Raw genomic sequence first — 14,550 nt, forward strand, 5'->3', positions numbered from 1 at the left:
ACATACGGACAGATCAGTCAATCCATCTCTGTGTCTTCCTAGAGGCAAGAGAAAGCGCTTGTTTTAGGCAACTTGCTTTCCAAGTTGGTCACTGTGCTCCCGGAGATATGCTTGATGTACCATCGTGGGAGTTCAGATACGAGGTGAGTGGCCCCCATCTCAAAGACCCTTGATCCAACATAACCACACGTGGTCAGGCTATCCAACCGGACCTCCCTGATAGGCAGCTTACTTACCTAGATCCTCTAGCTGAAAGTGGCGTTGGCTCCGATATTGCCCATCCGCGATAAGCACATCGGCCAATTACACAGGTTCGTCTTCAGGTGCAGGATGCACCTGTGTGGAACACGACGCAGGCTGGCAGAGTGCGGCGCCTAAGAGCACGGGTACGTTCTTCTTCTTTAAAGTAATATGTTTTTCCAGCCTCGCGGCTCGGAATGCTTGATCTCTTCTTGTTAGCATAGTGATCTCGTTTACTTACGCCCGAAGACCAGGACTCGCTGGTGCTTAGGCTTGAAGCCTCCAGGACCATGAACCCTGCTGAGCAGGATGGTGATCGGTGAGTATAGTTTAATCTGTTTGTTCTTCCGTTATGTGTCAATGCCTAGGATATGTGGCTTTCTGGGATATACTAATGGATCATCTGTCGGATTAGGCCAACTGTTCAGCCTGAACCAGGACCCGATGTCGCGATACCTGCACGAACGACTACAAGCACTTCTTCACACAACGGCGCCGACACAGTTAGAGCCAGCGAGGGCCCTACCAAAAGCACCACAAGCTTTCGGGTCCACGGATTCGCGGACAAGAACACTTTATCTGGATGGTTCCCCCAGATAAAGAACGACGAGAACAACAGCTGGCGAATCTGGATATCCAGAAGGAGTCGAGCGCTTATGGTCCAGCTCGGTATCATCGGGCTCATCCTGATCACAAACCTAAGCTTGACAATATTCGCGGTTGCAAGCTATGGCAGCGAGAACGGCGTTGGGCTTATTTACCATGGAGATTGTTCCACAGTGAAGAGGCTGGATCAGTGGATTCATCTGTTGATCAACCTTCTGGGAACAGGCATGCTGTCCGCTTCCAATTACTGCATGCAGTTGCAGGCCGCTCCGACCCGTGAGAATGTCGATACCGCTCACAAGGCAGGAAAGTGGTTGGATATCGGCATTCCTAGTTTGCGGAATCTTCGCTACCTCAGCAACTGGAGACGGGCGTCATGGGCTCTCCTGGCGATAAGTTCCATCCCAGTACATTTGATGTGGGTATGCCTTGGCACGCGCGTTTGGCAGCAAACAGAACACTAACTCTCGCCAGATATAACTCGGCAGTTTTCAAGTCACTGTCCTCCCACAACTACACTGTGGCCGTCGTCAAAGACTCTTTCTTGGACAACAGCTCTTGGAGTCTCTCAACGGCCGAGGCCAACCGTGCTGGAGACTGGGGATGGGACGACACCCGAGTCAACCCTCCGAACCTGGACTACGAGGGGATCATTCGTGGTATGCAACAAGACGCCCAGACATACCAGGAAATGAACGTTTCCGCATGCTTTTCCCTGTACGACGACTACTGGCAACCGCAAGGCAATGCACTGGTGTTTGTCAAGAACGAGACCTTGCAGAGCCCGCCAGAGGACAGCCTCCTGATGTACGTCTCAGTCGTGCCTCGATCCGATAATTGGGGCAAGAACATGTGGGCTCTGGGCAACGGAACTGGCAGGTTTGTTGCCCAGTCCCCTCCAGGAGATGTGACGAAGTGGTTTCTTGGACCCAAGTATTACGAAGTCGATCGATGTCTCGTTCAACCACCGGAAAGCCTGCGGACTAGGTGTCGTTTTGAATACTCGCCACCGATCATGTTTACCATCTGCATCATGAACTTCTTGAAGGCGTCCATCATGCTGTGCATTTGGGTCATGAGGAAGTGGCAAAACCGGCAGCAGAGGGATCAAGCTAAGCAGGTCATGCATACACTTGGTGATGCCATCGCATCTTTCATGAGGGAGCCATGTGAGCAAACCAAGGACCTAAGTCTCAGTACGAAACACGACTTTTTGACTACTAGAGAGTGGAAAAACCGGTTGGTCAGATGTCCTCCCACCATCTTGGCCGAAGAAACACACGAAGCCAGAACTTTCAAGGTTGAAGTAAAACATTGGAGGTCTGCTGCGAGTCTTAAGCGCTGGGTCATACTGTTGGCTACGTGAGAAAGCCATGTCAATACTTGTTAGTGTCCATTGTGCTAACGCAGCCTCTGTAGGTGTCTGCTGGTACTCCTGGTTGCGGCAATTCTTCTTGTCACTTCCTTTACCAGCCTTCGACACAGACGTTTTGGGGTTGGTATACCTGAGCTGTGGAAGCTTGGCTTTGGGGCGCTGACCCCCTTCACGTATCTCGTCATCAACCTCCCGCGGCGCGACCCTGGAGGCTTGATCTCGAATGTTCTTCTGGCGAACTTGCCTCAACTCGTGCTGTCGATCCTGTACATCTTGTACAACACCATGCTCAGCACGTTTCTCGTTCAGAGAGAGTTCAGCCGAATGCACAACCCCGAGTACAGAAAAGCCCTCCGCGTCTCCGAGCCGGTTGGCATCCAGCGTTCGAGCTACTTCATTTCTCTCCCCCTGCGATACGGCATACCACTCTACGCAAGCTCTGGAATCATGCACTGGTTGATTTCACAAAGTTTGTTCTTGGCAAGAATTCGTGCAGTCTCAGCCGAGGGCGGTGACGACGAGGCAAACTCATTTTCGACTTGTGGCTACAGTCCGATTGCGACATTTATCAGTACGTCTCTTGTCGTTTCTTTGGGAATTTTTGAGGGTTAGAAGACGGCTTCTAACAGAACCACTAGCCATATTGGCAGGACTTGCCATGGTTGGCTTGATTGTTGCCATTGGCTTCCGTCGCTATGACGGTACAATGAGAATGGTATCAACAAACAGTCTCGCAATCAGCGCATCATGCCATGTTCTTGAAGAAGATAGATCCAGCGGGTATTTGCTCCCGTTGCAATGGGGAGTGGTCCAGATGTCGGCTGAAGAGGGCAAATGCGCGTTCACAACAGCCGCGACAGACACCGTAAGATTGCCAACTGAGGGGTTAAAATATAAATAGTTCATAAGATGATGTAAGGGTCAAGGACAAGGTCACGGCTATCTATTGAGCCTCAGATGTGCCGGTTTATAGAGGAACATCTTATAGTTGTGAAGTGTGTGCACTTGTCAGATAGCTAATGTGAGTAGTAATGGTCACAGCTCGAAAAACAACATACAACTTTTTAGGATCATTATGCGTACTATTTAGATAGCAGGATTTGATATGGAGTACATCCCCCCGTGGACATGTACGTAATTCCCACACTTGTATCGAAATTTCCTGCTCTTAGCTGGCGGCCCGCTGTTTGAGGTAACCTCATCAATAGATACATACATCCTGACAACTGAGATTTAGTTTTGAGTCACTTTGAAGGATTCAAAGTGCAAGAAGGATTCTTGGCTTGATATTCGGTTATGGCATGCTTGATGGTGGAAAGTTGCTTGATGAAGTGAAAGAAATAGGTATAGGAGAGATTAGTGCTATGCTCGCTTGTCTGCAACGCTCGCTCATCAAGCACGCTATCTATCTGTTGAAACTACTTAAAACGCATCATCTCCTGTTTTAACAACCCGTGATCCACCGCCTTAACAGCCTCCCCCTTCATCAAACCCTGTACACACGACTCGCCCACCAAAAGCCAATGGTCTCCCTCTTTACGCACACAGTACGGCACATCACCGCCCGCAAGCACGACAACAGCATCTTCCTGCTGGATGTTCGACGGGCCAATGCCCATTCTCCCATCTGCCGTAAGCAAGAAGGCCCTATCAAAACCATAGTTGTGAACTAGGCTCTTGTAGTAGTCTGCGGCCCCACCGGAAGATAATTCCTGGAGTACGAAGAGGGCGTTCGGATCCCCGCTCTGCTCTACGCACAAGGACGAGAGTGATACGTCGTTTAGCAGCAGATGATGAATATAGGCCGCGCCGTCCGCGACAGTCTGGTCCCAATCCCTGCCGACAAATGAATGCTGCTCGACCGTAGTTACGCTGACAAACTGTCTCGTCCAGGATGGTATGGGTTCCCTCTTGAGTAGCTTCAGCGCCTTTGACAAGATACGTGTCATCTGCTCTGTGAAAGGCTGCTCGGGTTCAACCTTGCGAGAAGGATTGACGGCAAACGGCACGGCCACCTCGACTGTGCTCACTCTGATACCCTCGAGTGAAAGCACCCGCGGATCGTCTTCATGACGGATCTCGAGTTCAAGCCCAGACGCTGCAGAGAACTGTTCGAGAAAGCCGAGTCTGGCTGGCGTGGACTTGTCTCCGGCATGCACCCACGAGAGACTTGTCGCGATACCCTCGTTGGGATTCTTGAAATCGCTCCAGTCGGGGCACCACGAGGGTATATCTAGACTCTTCTCCCGCTGTCTTCTGGTGGTGCTGCCATCAACACAACGTGCTCGGGTCAAGAACGCAAGCGAGCAACTCTGTTCCAGCATGTATCGCCCGACCCTCGGATATAGATCGGTCACGTCAACCTGATAGTCTGGTCTCAGCTCGGGAGGTACAGTCGGCAGATCCTGACATTCGCGAGCCAGACCCATGAGTCCATAGATCTTGTCCCTCTGGTCGCTGGCGTTGAACTTGACCTGCGTGATTGAGACGAGCGCGTCAAGGGGCCACAGCGTTTGCGCCCGTTGGAGGTTCGCCATGGTGTCGATGTTGCGCAGCTGCTCGGGCACTTGAGACAGACGCATGTAGCCGTTTTTGCGCAGCCAAGCAGCCGCCCAGCCAAAGTGACTCCAGGGGAAAGACTGATCCCCGTGGAGGAAGATAGGATCCAGCGTCGACAGGGCGACCTCCTGGACGACCCAGATCCTGGAGAACCACCGCCTCGCCATGAGGTTCTTGAGATGCGACCACCGAAAGTCTTCCCACGGCGGCAGACCAGAGGCTTCGTGTGCAGAGGGACGGTACATACGGGCGGGTATGTCACTCGGCTCCGAGGCTCCGTGATTCTGCTGCCGAAAGACGTGGTATATGCTGTCCAGCAGCTCCCACGCGCCATAACAGTCGGATGAGTCCGGACCGAGCCAGATGAGCGTCCTGATGGCGGTCCGGTACAGCTGACCCATGAGGGAGACCTGGGACGCGCGCTCGGCGAGGTTGGACTGGTCGATGCAGATGCTGTCGATCCAGATGTGACGGACGGGGGGGTCGAGCTCGGAGTTGGTCCTTGCCAGTTGCGAGAGCCTGTGAACGCATGCGGCGAGGTCGGCTCCGAGCGTGACGACCCGGTTGTCTATGAGGACATCCCGGTAGCTGTGCTGACTCGTCCAGCTGTGACTGAGGGCGTAGTACGGAGGGGCATCGCGCAGTTCCACGATCTCTAAGCTGCCCACTTCATCCGAGTCGGGGTCTGGATTCAGCCGCAGGAGTCGGACTTGGTTGGTCTTGAGAGGGGTGTAGAGGCCGGCCTCTTTCGGGCCTTGATGAGTGCTCATATTCGGTTGCCGCTGGAAAGGTTTGAAGAGAGGCGGCGGGATTTTGGCTCTCCTCAGTTATTTGTACAGACTTATGCAGAGCCTCGTTGCATTCAGCCTGACGTGCCCACCCACACTGCCTAAGCTAACCTGACATACATGACATACTCTCCTCTTTCTTGGAGTAGGAATAGAAATCTCACTGGGAATAGGAATCTCACGTAAGTCTTGGAAGTGGGTCGGGCGCATAGGCTGACTGACTGCCACGATATAGTGGCTGGCATGCGCCACACCACAATAGGTGCTGTTTTTGCCACGAAGCCTAGTGTATTCTAATACTAAAGTGGTAAAGTAGATATGTAGAGTGTAATTCCTAGTACAACCCTTTAGATGGGTAACTGCGCCTGCAATAACAAGCCAACGACAAGCACAGCCTCAATCATGTAACTGCTAACTCACCCAGTTCACTCAACCAAGTTTGAACATCATCACACAAGGGAGGCATAAAGCAGTCAGACGCAGGTGAGCAGCTGGGAGAGACGGATACACTTACTTCACATAGTTAGACGCTACTTGTCCACGCTGCTTCTACCCACCGTGGTCATGAACGGGACTGGAGGACATACGAGAAGCGGCAAATAACTGCGCAAATCCAAGCCCGATATTTGCGTGAAGGATGTTAAAAAGCCCGTGGTAATGGGTATTCACCGTCGAAACCACTCACCGTTTCCACGGGAGCGGCTAATTTATCCCTGAATGTGGCTGCCTTGGCCCTTCCGCAGCGTCTCCTCCGAGAACGTCCGTCTCTGAATGCCGCACTCCAAGTGCGCAACAAGCAGCACCACCAGCTATGGATACAGCTGGAAGACCGGTCTGGAAGCCGCGAACGGCTCTTGCGGGATTTGACGAGAGGGTAGTTTCAGGGCGAAGAACTCGGGGATAGGCACCGGTCTTGGTCGACCTCGCCAACGATTACTGGATGCAGGCTGCGCCCCTTGGCCGCAAGGAAAGGGGGGCGTGGATGAGACACAGAGACTCACCGCTGCGAGAGAGGAAGGGAAAACAAAGTTCAAGGAGACGAAGTATCAAGTGGTGACCGTATGTTATGCGTACTGTCTCCCCGGAATAGAACGCGCACCGACGCCGGATGGAAGCCTTCCAGATGCGCGACGGGAGTTCTTTCGTTGGATCCATTTCGTTTGGAGGCGCATCAACCGCCGCGCGCCGTTCGTACGAGCACGCCATTTCTCTCATGCGCTGATCGTCAGGGGCCGAGGATTTCTCGGGCCTGGCTGCCTAGTCTTGGACAATCGGAGAGATTCGAAACCATCAGGTCAGCGAATCGCATCTCGAAATCCTCGACGAAATCGAACGCGAGGCGTCCATGCCGTCCAAGCATCACGACGTGCCGAGCGCCGAGGCGCCGGAGGGCAAACATCTACCACGAGGCAGACTTCAGGTGGGCATTAACCCTCATCGTTCCGTTCGCTTTCCCCCCTACGAGTAGTCGAATGTTTGTGTCTTATCCTGAGCGAGTTTCTTTGTTGGCATCGCTTCATCAAACCGGCTGCCTGGTCAAAGGACCCCTAGGCAGCATGTCTTCAGGCTCTCTATTTCTTTCTCGGGAGTACAGTTGCCGGCCAAACGAATTTGGACAAGTGAAAAAGGAGGGAATTGGGGGAGGAAGGCAAGGGGGCAGACTGACACCGCCTGACGAGGAAGACATGGGTCTGGAGGCGTGTTTGTACTGTGTATATGCAGGAAGAAGCAAACACCACGTTTCCAGCGGCAAAACAACCTCGCACAATATGGCTGGTGTTGGGATAAGGTCCGAGATGATGGAGGAAAGGGCTTGTCGCTCTACGCCGAGATCTCGGACCCAACGGGAACTTTTCCCGCCCTAGAAGGCCTCAGCATGGCTCCGGTCTTGTCTGGTACTTTATGTCTCTCGAAGGCGAAATGAAAGCGGCGTCAAAAGGTATCAAGAGGGAGAGCTTTTGGTTGATTGGAGCACATGTCAAGTACCATCCACACTGCTCAACTGCTGTTTGCTCGCTTGCTTCTGGCCGGGTGCGAAACAGGGAGTACCGAGACAGCGGAAATTGGAGCTGCACGCTTCAGTTCGAGGCACCGACTGGAATAGTACGCGATTCGTACGGAAGAGATATTGCTCCGAATAGACGAGATGGGGTGGGGGGAAACGTGACCTTGAACGAAAAGAGAAGAGATCTCACCGACGGACGCAATGTCGTCTCTCATGCATCAACAACGGATGCCATATTACACATCCTTCCGTGACAACTGGTGGCCAGCCATCCCGATCATCACGGTGCATCTCGAGCTGGCTCTGATTCAACCCTCGGCGCCACGGCGTCACAAACGCTTCTTCCCTTGGTCCATGACGACGGGAAATGTCCCTGGGGACTGGTGTGTGTAGCGGAGCAGCAGCTCATGCCGTCTGGTGGCTGCAGTCTTGCAGAACGGACGTAGCAAGGTGAAGTGCGGACGAGAAGTGTTCCCAAGAGAAGCAAGCGGTGGAGCACGCACACATGCATTGCGCGCATACACACACACACAAATATACAAACGCGATTTAAAATTATGCTGTGTTACCACGGCTCCGCGTGATTACATGGCCTCGGAATCATCAACGGCGAGGTGCGTTGCGGCACCCGAGAGGGCCGCGAGCTTTTGGGTGAAGCTCTGCTTGTCCTTCAACTCGGGGCCGTTCAATTAGGGTTATCGCCTCGACTAGGACATCTTTGGGCCATGCCCGATTGGCTCCTAGGAGTCCCGGCTGTCCCGTGGTCTTAGGAGATTGGGGGGGGGTTTATATCATTGAGGGACTTGGGAAATATAAGATGCCTGCGGATAATGTTTGGGATCACGGAGCAAGAGGGAACCAATCAATTTCATGAGCAGGCCTAGCTTCTTACGTACGAAGTTGTCTCTGACGTACATGACCGTCTTCCGGAGGGTTGCAACTCGGCTGGCTGGCTGGCTCTTGATGGTTCGGACTCTGGCTGACCCCGCTTCTCCCGGTCTGCCCCGACCGGTGTAAGGGAACGAATGCAGTGGGAGGGAACGAGAAAGAAACGTGGGAACCTCTTGCGTGGATGGGTGGGTAGGTGGGTGGATGAGTGTTGCGTTTTTGGTCGGAGATGGGCCGACACTGGCGTCGAATCCGGGGAAGAGGGACTCTCGCCACGTCGTCGAGATCTGGGTTCCCTTTCCCCACGAAACAGAGATGTCAGATGGGGCAAAGAGGAAAAGAAAAAAAGAAGAAGGAAAAAAGAGCGCACTGGAGCGTCTGGAGAGCCTGGAGAACCCGGGCTTGAGTGGCCTGTCTGCTTGGGCCCGACAGCGTTGCGCTAGTTCCAGAGCCACATTTCGTGTCAAGTCGGTTGAGGGTTGTCAAATCTCCCAATGGACGCAAAGCTTATCTCGTCGTTCGGCCTGGAGGCTGTCCTTTTCGCCGACTCTTCTTAGTGCCATGTACGCCGTCCTCCCATCGCCACGCGTCCGTCCGTGGAGTTTGAGGCCTCACGAAGAGGAGTTTCTGACCTCCTCAGTTGAGTGCAGCGGGCGAGCGAGAGCCTGTGCCCCGTTACCGCTGGCTCCCACCGGTCTGGAAGCCTCGTGTCGAGTATGGTCTCATCAAGCTCCCACGCTCCCAAGACCAGCCAAGCACCAACTAGGCCCCTTCCAAGATGTTAGTGCTAGCATACCCCCCCGGCATGCTGCCCGATATCTCGGCTGCTACGGGGAAGGTGCATCGGTGCGGAGAGAAGTCCGGTCTCCGTGCTGACAGAAACCAGAGGAAAACATCCACCGTCGATGGGACTCAGCAAAGACGTGACGGCACACATGACAGACATGGCGGACGGTTCGAGAGTCAAAAGCATGCGATGCCCCATTAGCCTCTCCTCTAGCCAAGGCTTGGCTCTCTCTCACCAACAAATCAGGGACACGGCCTCTATTGCAAGAGAGAGAGAGAGATCACATACGTCGGCAGGATCCCCTCTAGTGAAGCAGTAGTTTGGCCGGTGATCCATGTCCCGCCTCCACTGCCGGCCCCTCCCTCCCTCTCCCCCTCATCAAGGCCTCGAACCCGAGTTGATGTAATAATCAGCGTTCCTCTGGTCGACTCCGCGCTCTCCGTGCGGGGAAAACACGCCGCGACAGAAGGATTGCGGGGAGGGGAGAGGGGCGGAGGGAGAGGGGGGGGGGGGGGGGTGGCCTTGGTTTGGGCACGCGCGCAGTCATAAATCCCTGTCCGACCATCCCCCAACCTCGCTCAAAGTCCGAAATGGCTGATTCCCTCCTCTTATGCTTATTCCATCCGGGCCACCTTGACGGATTCGGAGTGGGTGAGTGGAGATGGGACACTTGTGAGGGGGAGACGGGGATGATGCCGTGGTGACGAAGGAGAGTGAGTGGGTAAGTGAGAGGGAGAGTGAGATGAGGAGTGAGTGAAATGTGAGTGAGAGAGAGGAGAAGTGATGTTGGAGGCACAGCACTAAGACAAGAAAAGACGAAGGAAGAAAAAAAAAATCTCTGCAGAAGAAAATTGCCCCCGTTTTCTCCCCTTCCCGTGCCACTTGCCCACCGCCTTCTCCCTTGTCTTTCCCCGCGCGCACGACGTTACGAGACATAGTCGAGAGCCTCGAGAGACGACTTGGAGAGGGGAGAAGAGGGGAAGGGGAGAGAGACAAGAGATCTCTTGACTCTCCAAAACCGGCGTCTGGCTCAGACGGGTACGCATCCCTCCTCGGGCTAGTTCTGGGAGCTAAACAGCGGGCGGTTTCTTCCAAAGTTGGAACATTCTACGCCTGCTTCTACACCAAACTTGGCTTCTCATCTCTTGGTCGTCTTGACTTGATCGATCCGTCCCATCCACACACAAAAACAACAACAAAAAACTTTCTTTCCCGCCTGCAGACCCGGAAACGCACGACGCCGCGCGCGCCCGTCGCACAGCCAAGTTGGTATCTTGGGTCTTGGTGTCTTGGTTGCACCCTAGGGCGGTCTGGGCGGTGGAACTGAAGCGGACATATCGGTATCCCTACTGAAGAAAAAACCTCATGTCAACCGGGTCGTTTCGCGATACTGTTTTGTTTTTTTCTTCTCTCGTCTCTGCCCATAAGAGAAAGCGAGGAAGACATATTAGGGTTGCACGATACGAGTCATGGGGCTGTTCAGGTCGAGTCTGGGCGTTTGTCGACCCCCAGTTCTCCTTTGGGCCACACACAGATTTCACCATCAATAGTCATAATCATTCATGGCGGTTGGCACTAGCTTTTTGAGACCGGTCTCCTCCCGCATGTCTTCCATTTTCCTCTCTCGAAACCGCTTGCATCCTTCTCTGCCTCTCATGTTTAAGGAGTTCTCTCTCGATCTTTCACCCCCCCTCTCCTCACCCTCCTCTTATGGATGCCCCATTAGCCATCATTCTGGCCCTAGTTTCCCCCGTCTTGCCCCAGTGGAGTGGCCACCCCAGTATCCCCATTGCTTCCCCGTTCCCCGTTCCGCTACAAGCTTCAAATGAAAGGCCCCAATCAACTACCCTGTAGTTCCTCTGGGGGTTGCCAGCTATGCCCCAGACTGACCGGACAGCGGCCCAATCACCACCAGCACACAGCTTCCGGGGTGGTTCATGGCTACGTGCCAAGAAGCTCTGGGCGTGCGTTGGGAGGGGAGTTGGTGGATGGGTGGACAGGCGAATGGTAATCAACCCGGACGTAGGGACTGAGAAGAGTAGAAGAAGTTGGTCTTGATCTTTTGCTCCTCCTCCATCCCCGAGACGTAACTCCATGGGACAGAGGACGAACCCGCCCAGCGCCAGCCAGCCACCACCACCACCGAAAGGCGTCCTCCCCCTTGTTATTTGTTCGTCCCCAAAGCCGCAACCCAAAAGGCTGCGAGGACCGGGACCGCCATCAGCAAGCTGCATCATCATGCACAACCTACGGATCATGGATCATACACCACATGTACGTGCCGGGAGGGCATACCAAACAAGCCAACCCAAGCAAGCCCTGCAAAGCCCTGCGAGAGCGGATGAGGCCCTGCTTCCCCCCTACCCTCCCTCACTCTCTCCGATGCAGTACCATATCTTGACCCATCTTGGGCGACGTATACGGCCGGCCGAGAGGGGAGCTAGATATGACCGGCAGCAAGGGTGAGCAGGGGTCCTTTTGGTACCAAACGCAAAGTACCCTGCGCCTCCTCCTGTCGGAAGCCCGCACGGTGATGTCTGTCTGCATGTTGTGTTTTCTGGCCTAGCCTGCCTCTTCCGAAGGGGAGGGGGGTCTCCATCGAAAACAAGCAAATGTCGTCCTTCCTGATTGCCATGAGATATGTGTATGTGTGTATGTGCGTGAACACGGAGTGGCAGTGTGAGTGGATCGTATGGAAGACGTCCCAAGTCTAGTTGTCCGGCGGCCACGGAGGAGGTCGACAACCAACCCACCCCTGGACATTGGCAAGTTTTCTTTTTTCCCACGTTTAGTTTTTTTCTCTCTTCCTCGAGGGCCATCCCATCTTATCTCGTCGGATTTTTTATAAAGAAGGGCAAAGCTTCCCTCTCAAGGTTTCATCCCGCCCCGGCTTCTCCAAGTTCTACCCCTCTCAAGCACAACCGAAGCGGTTTCGGAGTAGCACGTATCGTCTCCCTCTTTTTCTTCTCTCTCTCCCACTCTCTTACTTTGAGTGTATGTGTATGTGTGTGTCCGTTCGCCGCGTTTCACAGCATCTCGAGTGGCCCTTTCCGTCTTCCGGCACTCTTCACCGTTCACCGGCGGTGGTAGTATATCATACTTGAATACGCCGGCCGACTCTCACCGGTACGAGGACCCAGACAGCCACTGCTCTTGCCCTGTCTTCGTCCCAACTCTATTTCGGAAAAAAGAAAAAGAGTTTTCTCAACCAGCAGAATAATTCCTTTCCTCTCTTTGGGAATCTCATAAACAACCCGGAGACAAGCGACACCTCGTACCCCGTCGCACTCGTCAATACACACAAACAACCACGAGACCACTTTGCCCGAGAGCAGAACTCCCAACACCGCAGCCATGGATCACTACAAGAACGACAGCGACCTCCATGACATCTCGGACGAGAAGCCCGTCGGCGCTCAGCTAGAGCAGGCCCAGATGCTCGCTGACCTGCCGGATCCCGACGCCGGCAAGTCAGACGAGGAGCGTGCCGCCATCGTACGTGTGCTTCCTACAAATGAGGCATGGAATCGTAGTGTAAAGAATCCCTGTTTACTGACATGATTCTCTACATAGGACAAGAAGCTCATGTGGAGGGTCGACCTCTTCCTGGTGCCCTGGCTTTCTCTTCTTGTAAGAACAATCAACAACTCCCTTACCCGGCCAATGGTTGTAAAAACACCACTGGCCGACGTTGGCAAAAGGACATATCACTGATAGTGACTCTCATTTATTAGTACCTGCTCTCGTTCCTCGACCGCACCAACATCGGCAACGCCCGTCTCGCCGGCATGGAGGAGGACCTCGGCATGACAGGCACCAGCGACTACAACCTCTCGCTCACCATCTTCTTCATCAGCTACGCCGTCTTCGAGCCTGCCACCAACGCCCTGCTCAAGCGCCTGACACCGCGCCTCTTCTTCACCGGCATCATCATCGCCTGGGGCTCCATCATGACGCTCATGGGCCTCTGCACCAACTTCCCCGGCCTGCTCGCCGCCCGCTGGTTCCTCGGCATCGCCGAGGCCGGCCTCTTCCCCGGCGTCAACTACTATCTCTCGTGCTGGTACAAGGGCTCCGAGATCGGCGTCCGCTCCGCCGTCTTCTTCTCCGCCGCCGCCCTCGCCGGCTCCTTCGGCGGCCTGCTCGCTGCCGCTATCGCCAAGATGGACGGCATCGGCGGCAAGCCCGGTTGGGCTTGGATCTTCATCATCGAGGGCCTGGCCACCGTCTTCGTCGGCGTCTTCTGCTGGTGGATGGTTTTCGACTGGCCCGAGAACGCCCGCTTCCTCACCCCGGACGACCGCATCCGCGTCCAGCGCCGCCTCATCGCCGGCAAGCAGGGCCGCACTGCCGAGGACTTTGACAAGCGCCACATCTACGCCGCCCTCAAGGACTGGAAGACGTACGGCTACATGACCATCTACATGGGCTGCCTCGTGCCCCTGTACGCCTTCTCGCTCTTCCTGCCCACCATCCTGCGCGGCATGGGCCACACCGGCACCAAGGCCCAGCTGCTCTCCGTGCCCCCCTACGCCGTCGCCGCCGCCCTGACCGTCGCCGTCGGCGTCGTCGCGGACCGCACCCGCTGGCGCGGCTACTGCAACGTCGCCACCGTCGTCATCGGCATCGTCGGCTTCGTCCTCCTCATCGTCTCGAGCGACCCGCAGATCCAGTACGCCGGCACCTTCCTCGGCGCCGCCGGCATCTACCCGACCATCTCCAACACGCTCTCCTGGGTCATCAACAACACCGAGGGCTCCCTCAAGCGCGCCGTCGTGCTCGGCATGGTCGTCGGCTGGGGCAACCTCAACGGCGTCGTCTCGTCCAACATCTACCTCAAGAACGAGGCGCCCCGGTACTTCACCGGCCACGGCGTCGTCCTCGGCTACCAGGTCCTCTTCCTGCTGGGCGGCTCCATCTTCATGCACTTCGCCCTCCGCATCTCCAACAAGAACCGCAGGGACGGCAAGATGGACGCCAAGTGGGCCGCCATGACCGACGACCAGAAGTGGGTGGCCGGTGATAAGCGCCCGGACTTCCTCTACACTCTCTAGAGGGGGGTGGTTATCCGGCTGGCTTTCTCTCTCTATCTCTCTCTCTGCGATTGCTTTCGGCTATATACATAGACTTTGGGGCGAGGAAAGATGGAAATCTCTCCTCCGTTTGAAGACTGATCAACATATGTTTGGGATTAACTGGGGGTGCTGTTACTTCTCAAGTTGCGACAGCATACTTTTCTGTACATTGTTTGCGTTTGCGACCTCAATGATACCACTTGGCATTCGTGCCATCAACACGATTA

The 14,550-nt window shown here is 54.9% G+C and overlaps 5 protein-coding genes across 5 annotated transcripts; 3 read left to right on the forward strand and 2 right to left on the reverse strand.

The window, feature by feature from the left end:
- The first annotated feature begins 467 nt into the window (after positions 1-467).
- Positions 468-2,870, forward strand: CDEST_07092 (uncharacterized protein). The gene is made up of 4 exons (XM_062923251.1): positions 468-559; positions 656-1,264; positions 1,321-2,208; positions 2,266-2,870. The coding sequence occupies exons 1-4, from the start codon at positions 531-533 to the stop codon at positions 2,831-2,833; spliced, it is 2,094 nt and encodes a 697-aa protein (XP_062779302.1). The 5' UTR covers positions 468-530; the 3' UTR covers positions 2,834-2,870.
- Position 2,871: 1 nt separating this feature from the next.
- Positions 2,872-3,213, forward strand: CDEST_07093 (uncharacterized protein). The gene has a single exon (XM_062923252.1). It carries the CDS (start codon positions 2,880-2,882, stop codon positions 3,120-3,122), a length of 243 nt encoding a protein of 80 aa, XP_062779303.1. The 5' UTR covers positions 2,872-2,879; the 3' UTR covers positions 3,123-3,213.
- A 300-nt stretch (positions 3,214-3,513) lies between these two features.
- Positions 3,514-5,697, reverse strand: CDEST_07094 (Putative heterokaryon incompatibility). The gene has a single exon (XM_062923253.1). It carries the CDS (start codon positions 5,548-5,550, stop codon positions 3,640-3,642), a length of 1,911 nt encoding a protein of 636 aa, XP_062779304.1. The 5' UTR covers positions 5,551-5,697; the 3' UTR covers positions 3,514-3,639.
- Positions 5,698-8,157: 2,460 nt separating this feature from the next.
- Positions 8,158-9,024, reverse strand: CDEST_07095 (uncharacterized protein; the record flags this gene model as incomplete). The annotated part of the gene is made up of 4 exons (XM_062923254.1): positions 8,158-8,247; positions 8,470-8,757; positions 8,832-8,900; positions 8,962-9,024. 4 exons carry the CDS (start codon positions 9,022-9,024, stop codon positions 8,158-8,160), a joined length of 510 nt encoding a protein of 169 aa, XP_062779305.1.
- Positions 9,025-12,122: 3,098 nt separating this feature from the next.
- On the forward strand, positions 12,123-14,543 carry CDEST_07096 (Putative major facilitator superfamily, MFS transporter superfamily). Its single transcript, XM_062923255.1, has 3 exons — positions 12,123-12,743; positions 12,822-12,878; positions 12,983-14,543. The coding sequence occupies exons 1-3, from the start codon at positions 12,603-12,605 to the stop codon at positions 14,300-14,302; spliced, it is 1,518 nt and encodes a 505-aa protein (XP_062779306.1). The 5' UTR covers positions 12,123-12,602; the 3' UTR covers positions 14,303-14,543.
- The last annotated feature ends 7 nt before the right edge of the window (positions 14,544-14,550 follow it).

The sequence above is a fragment of the Colletotrichum destructivum genome, chromosome 4 (genome assembly GCF_034447905.1).
Source record: "Colletotrichum destructivum chromosome 4, complete sequence".
Taxonomy (NCBI): Eukaryota; Fungi; Ascomycota; class Sordariomycetes; order Glomerellales; family Glomerellaceae; genus Colletotrichum; species Colletotrichum destructivum.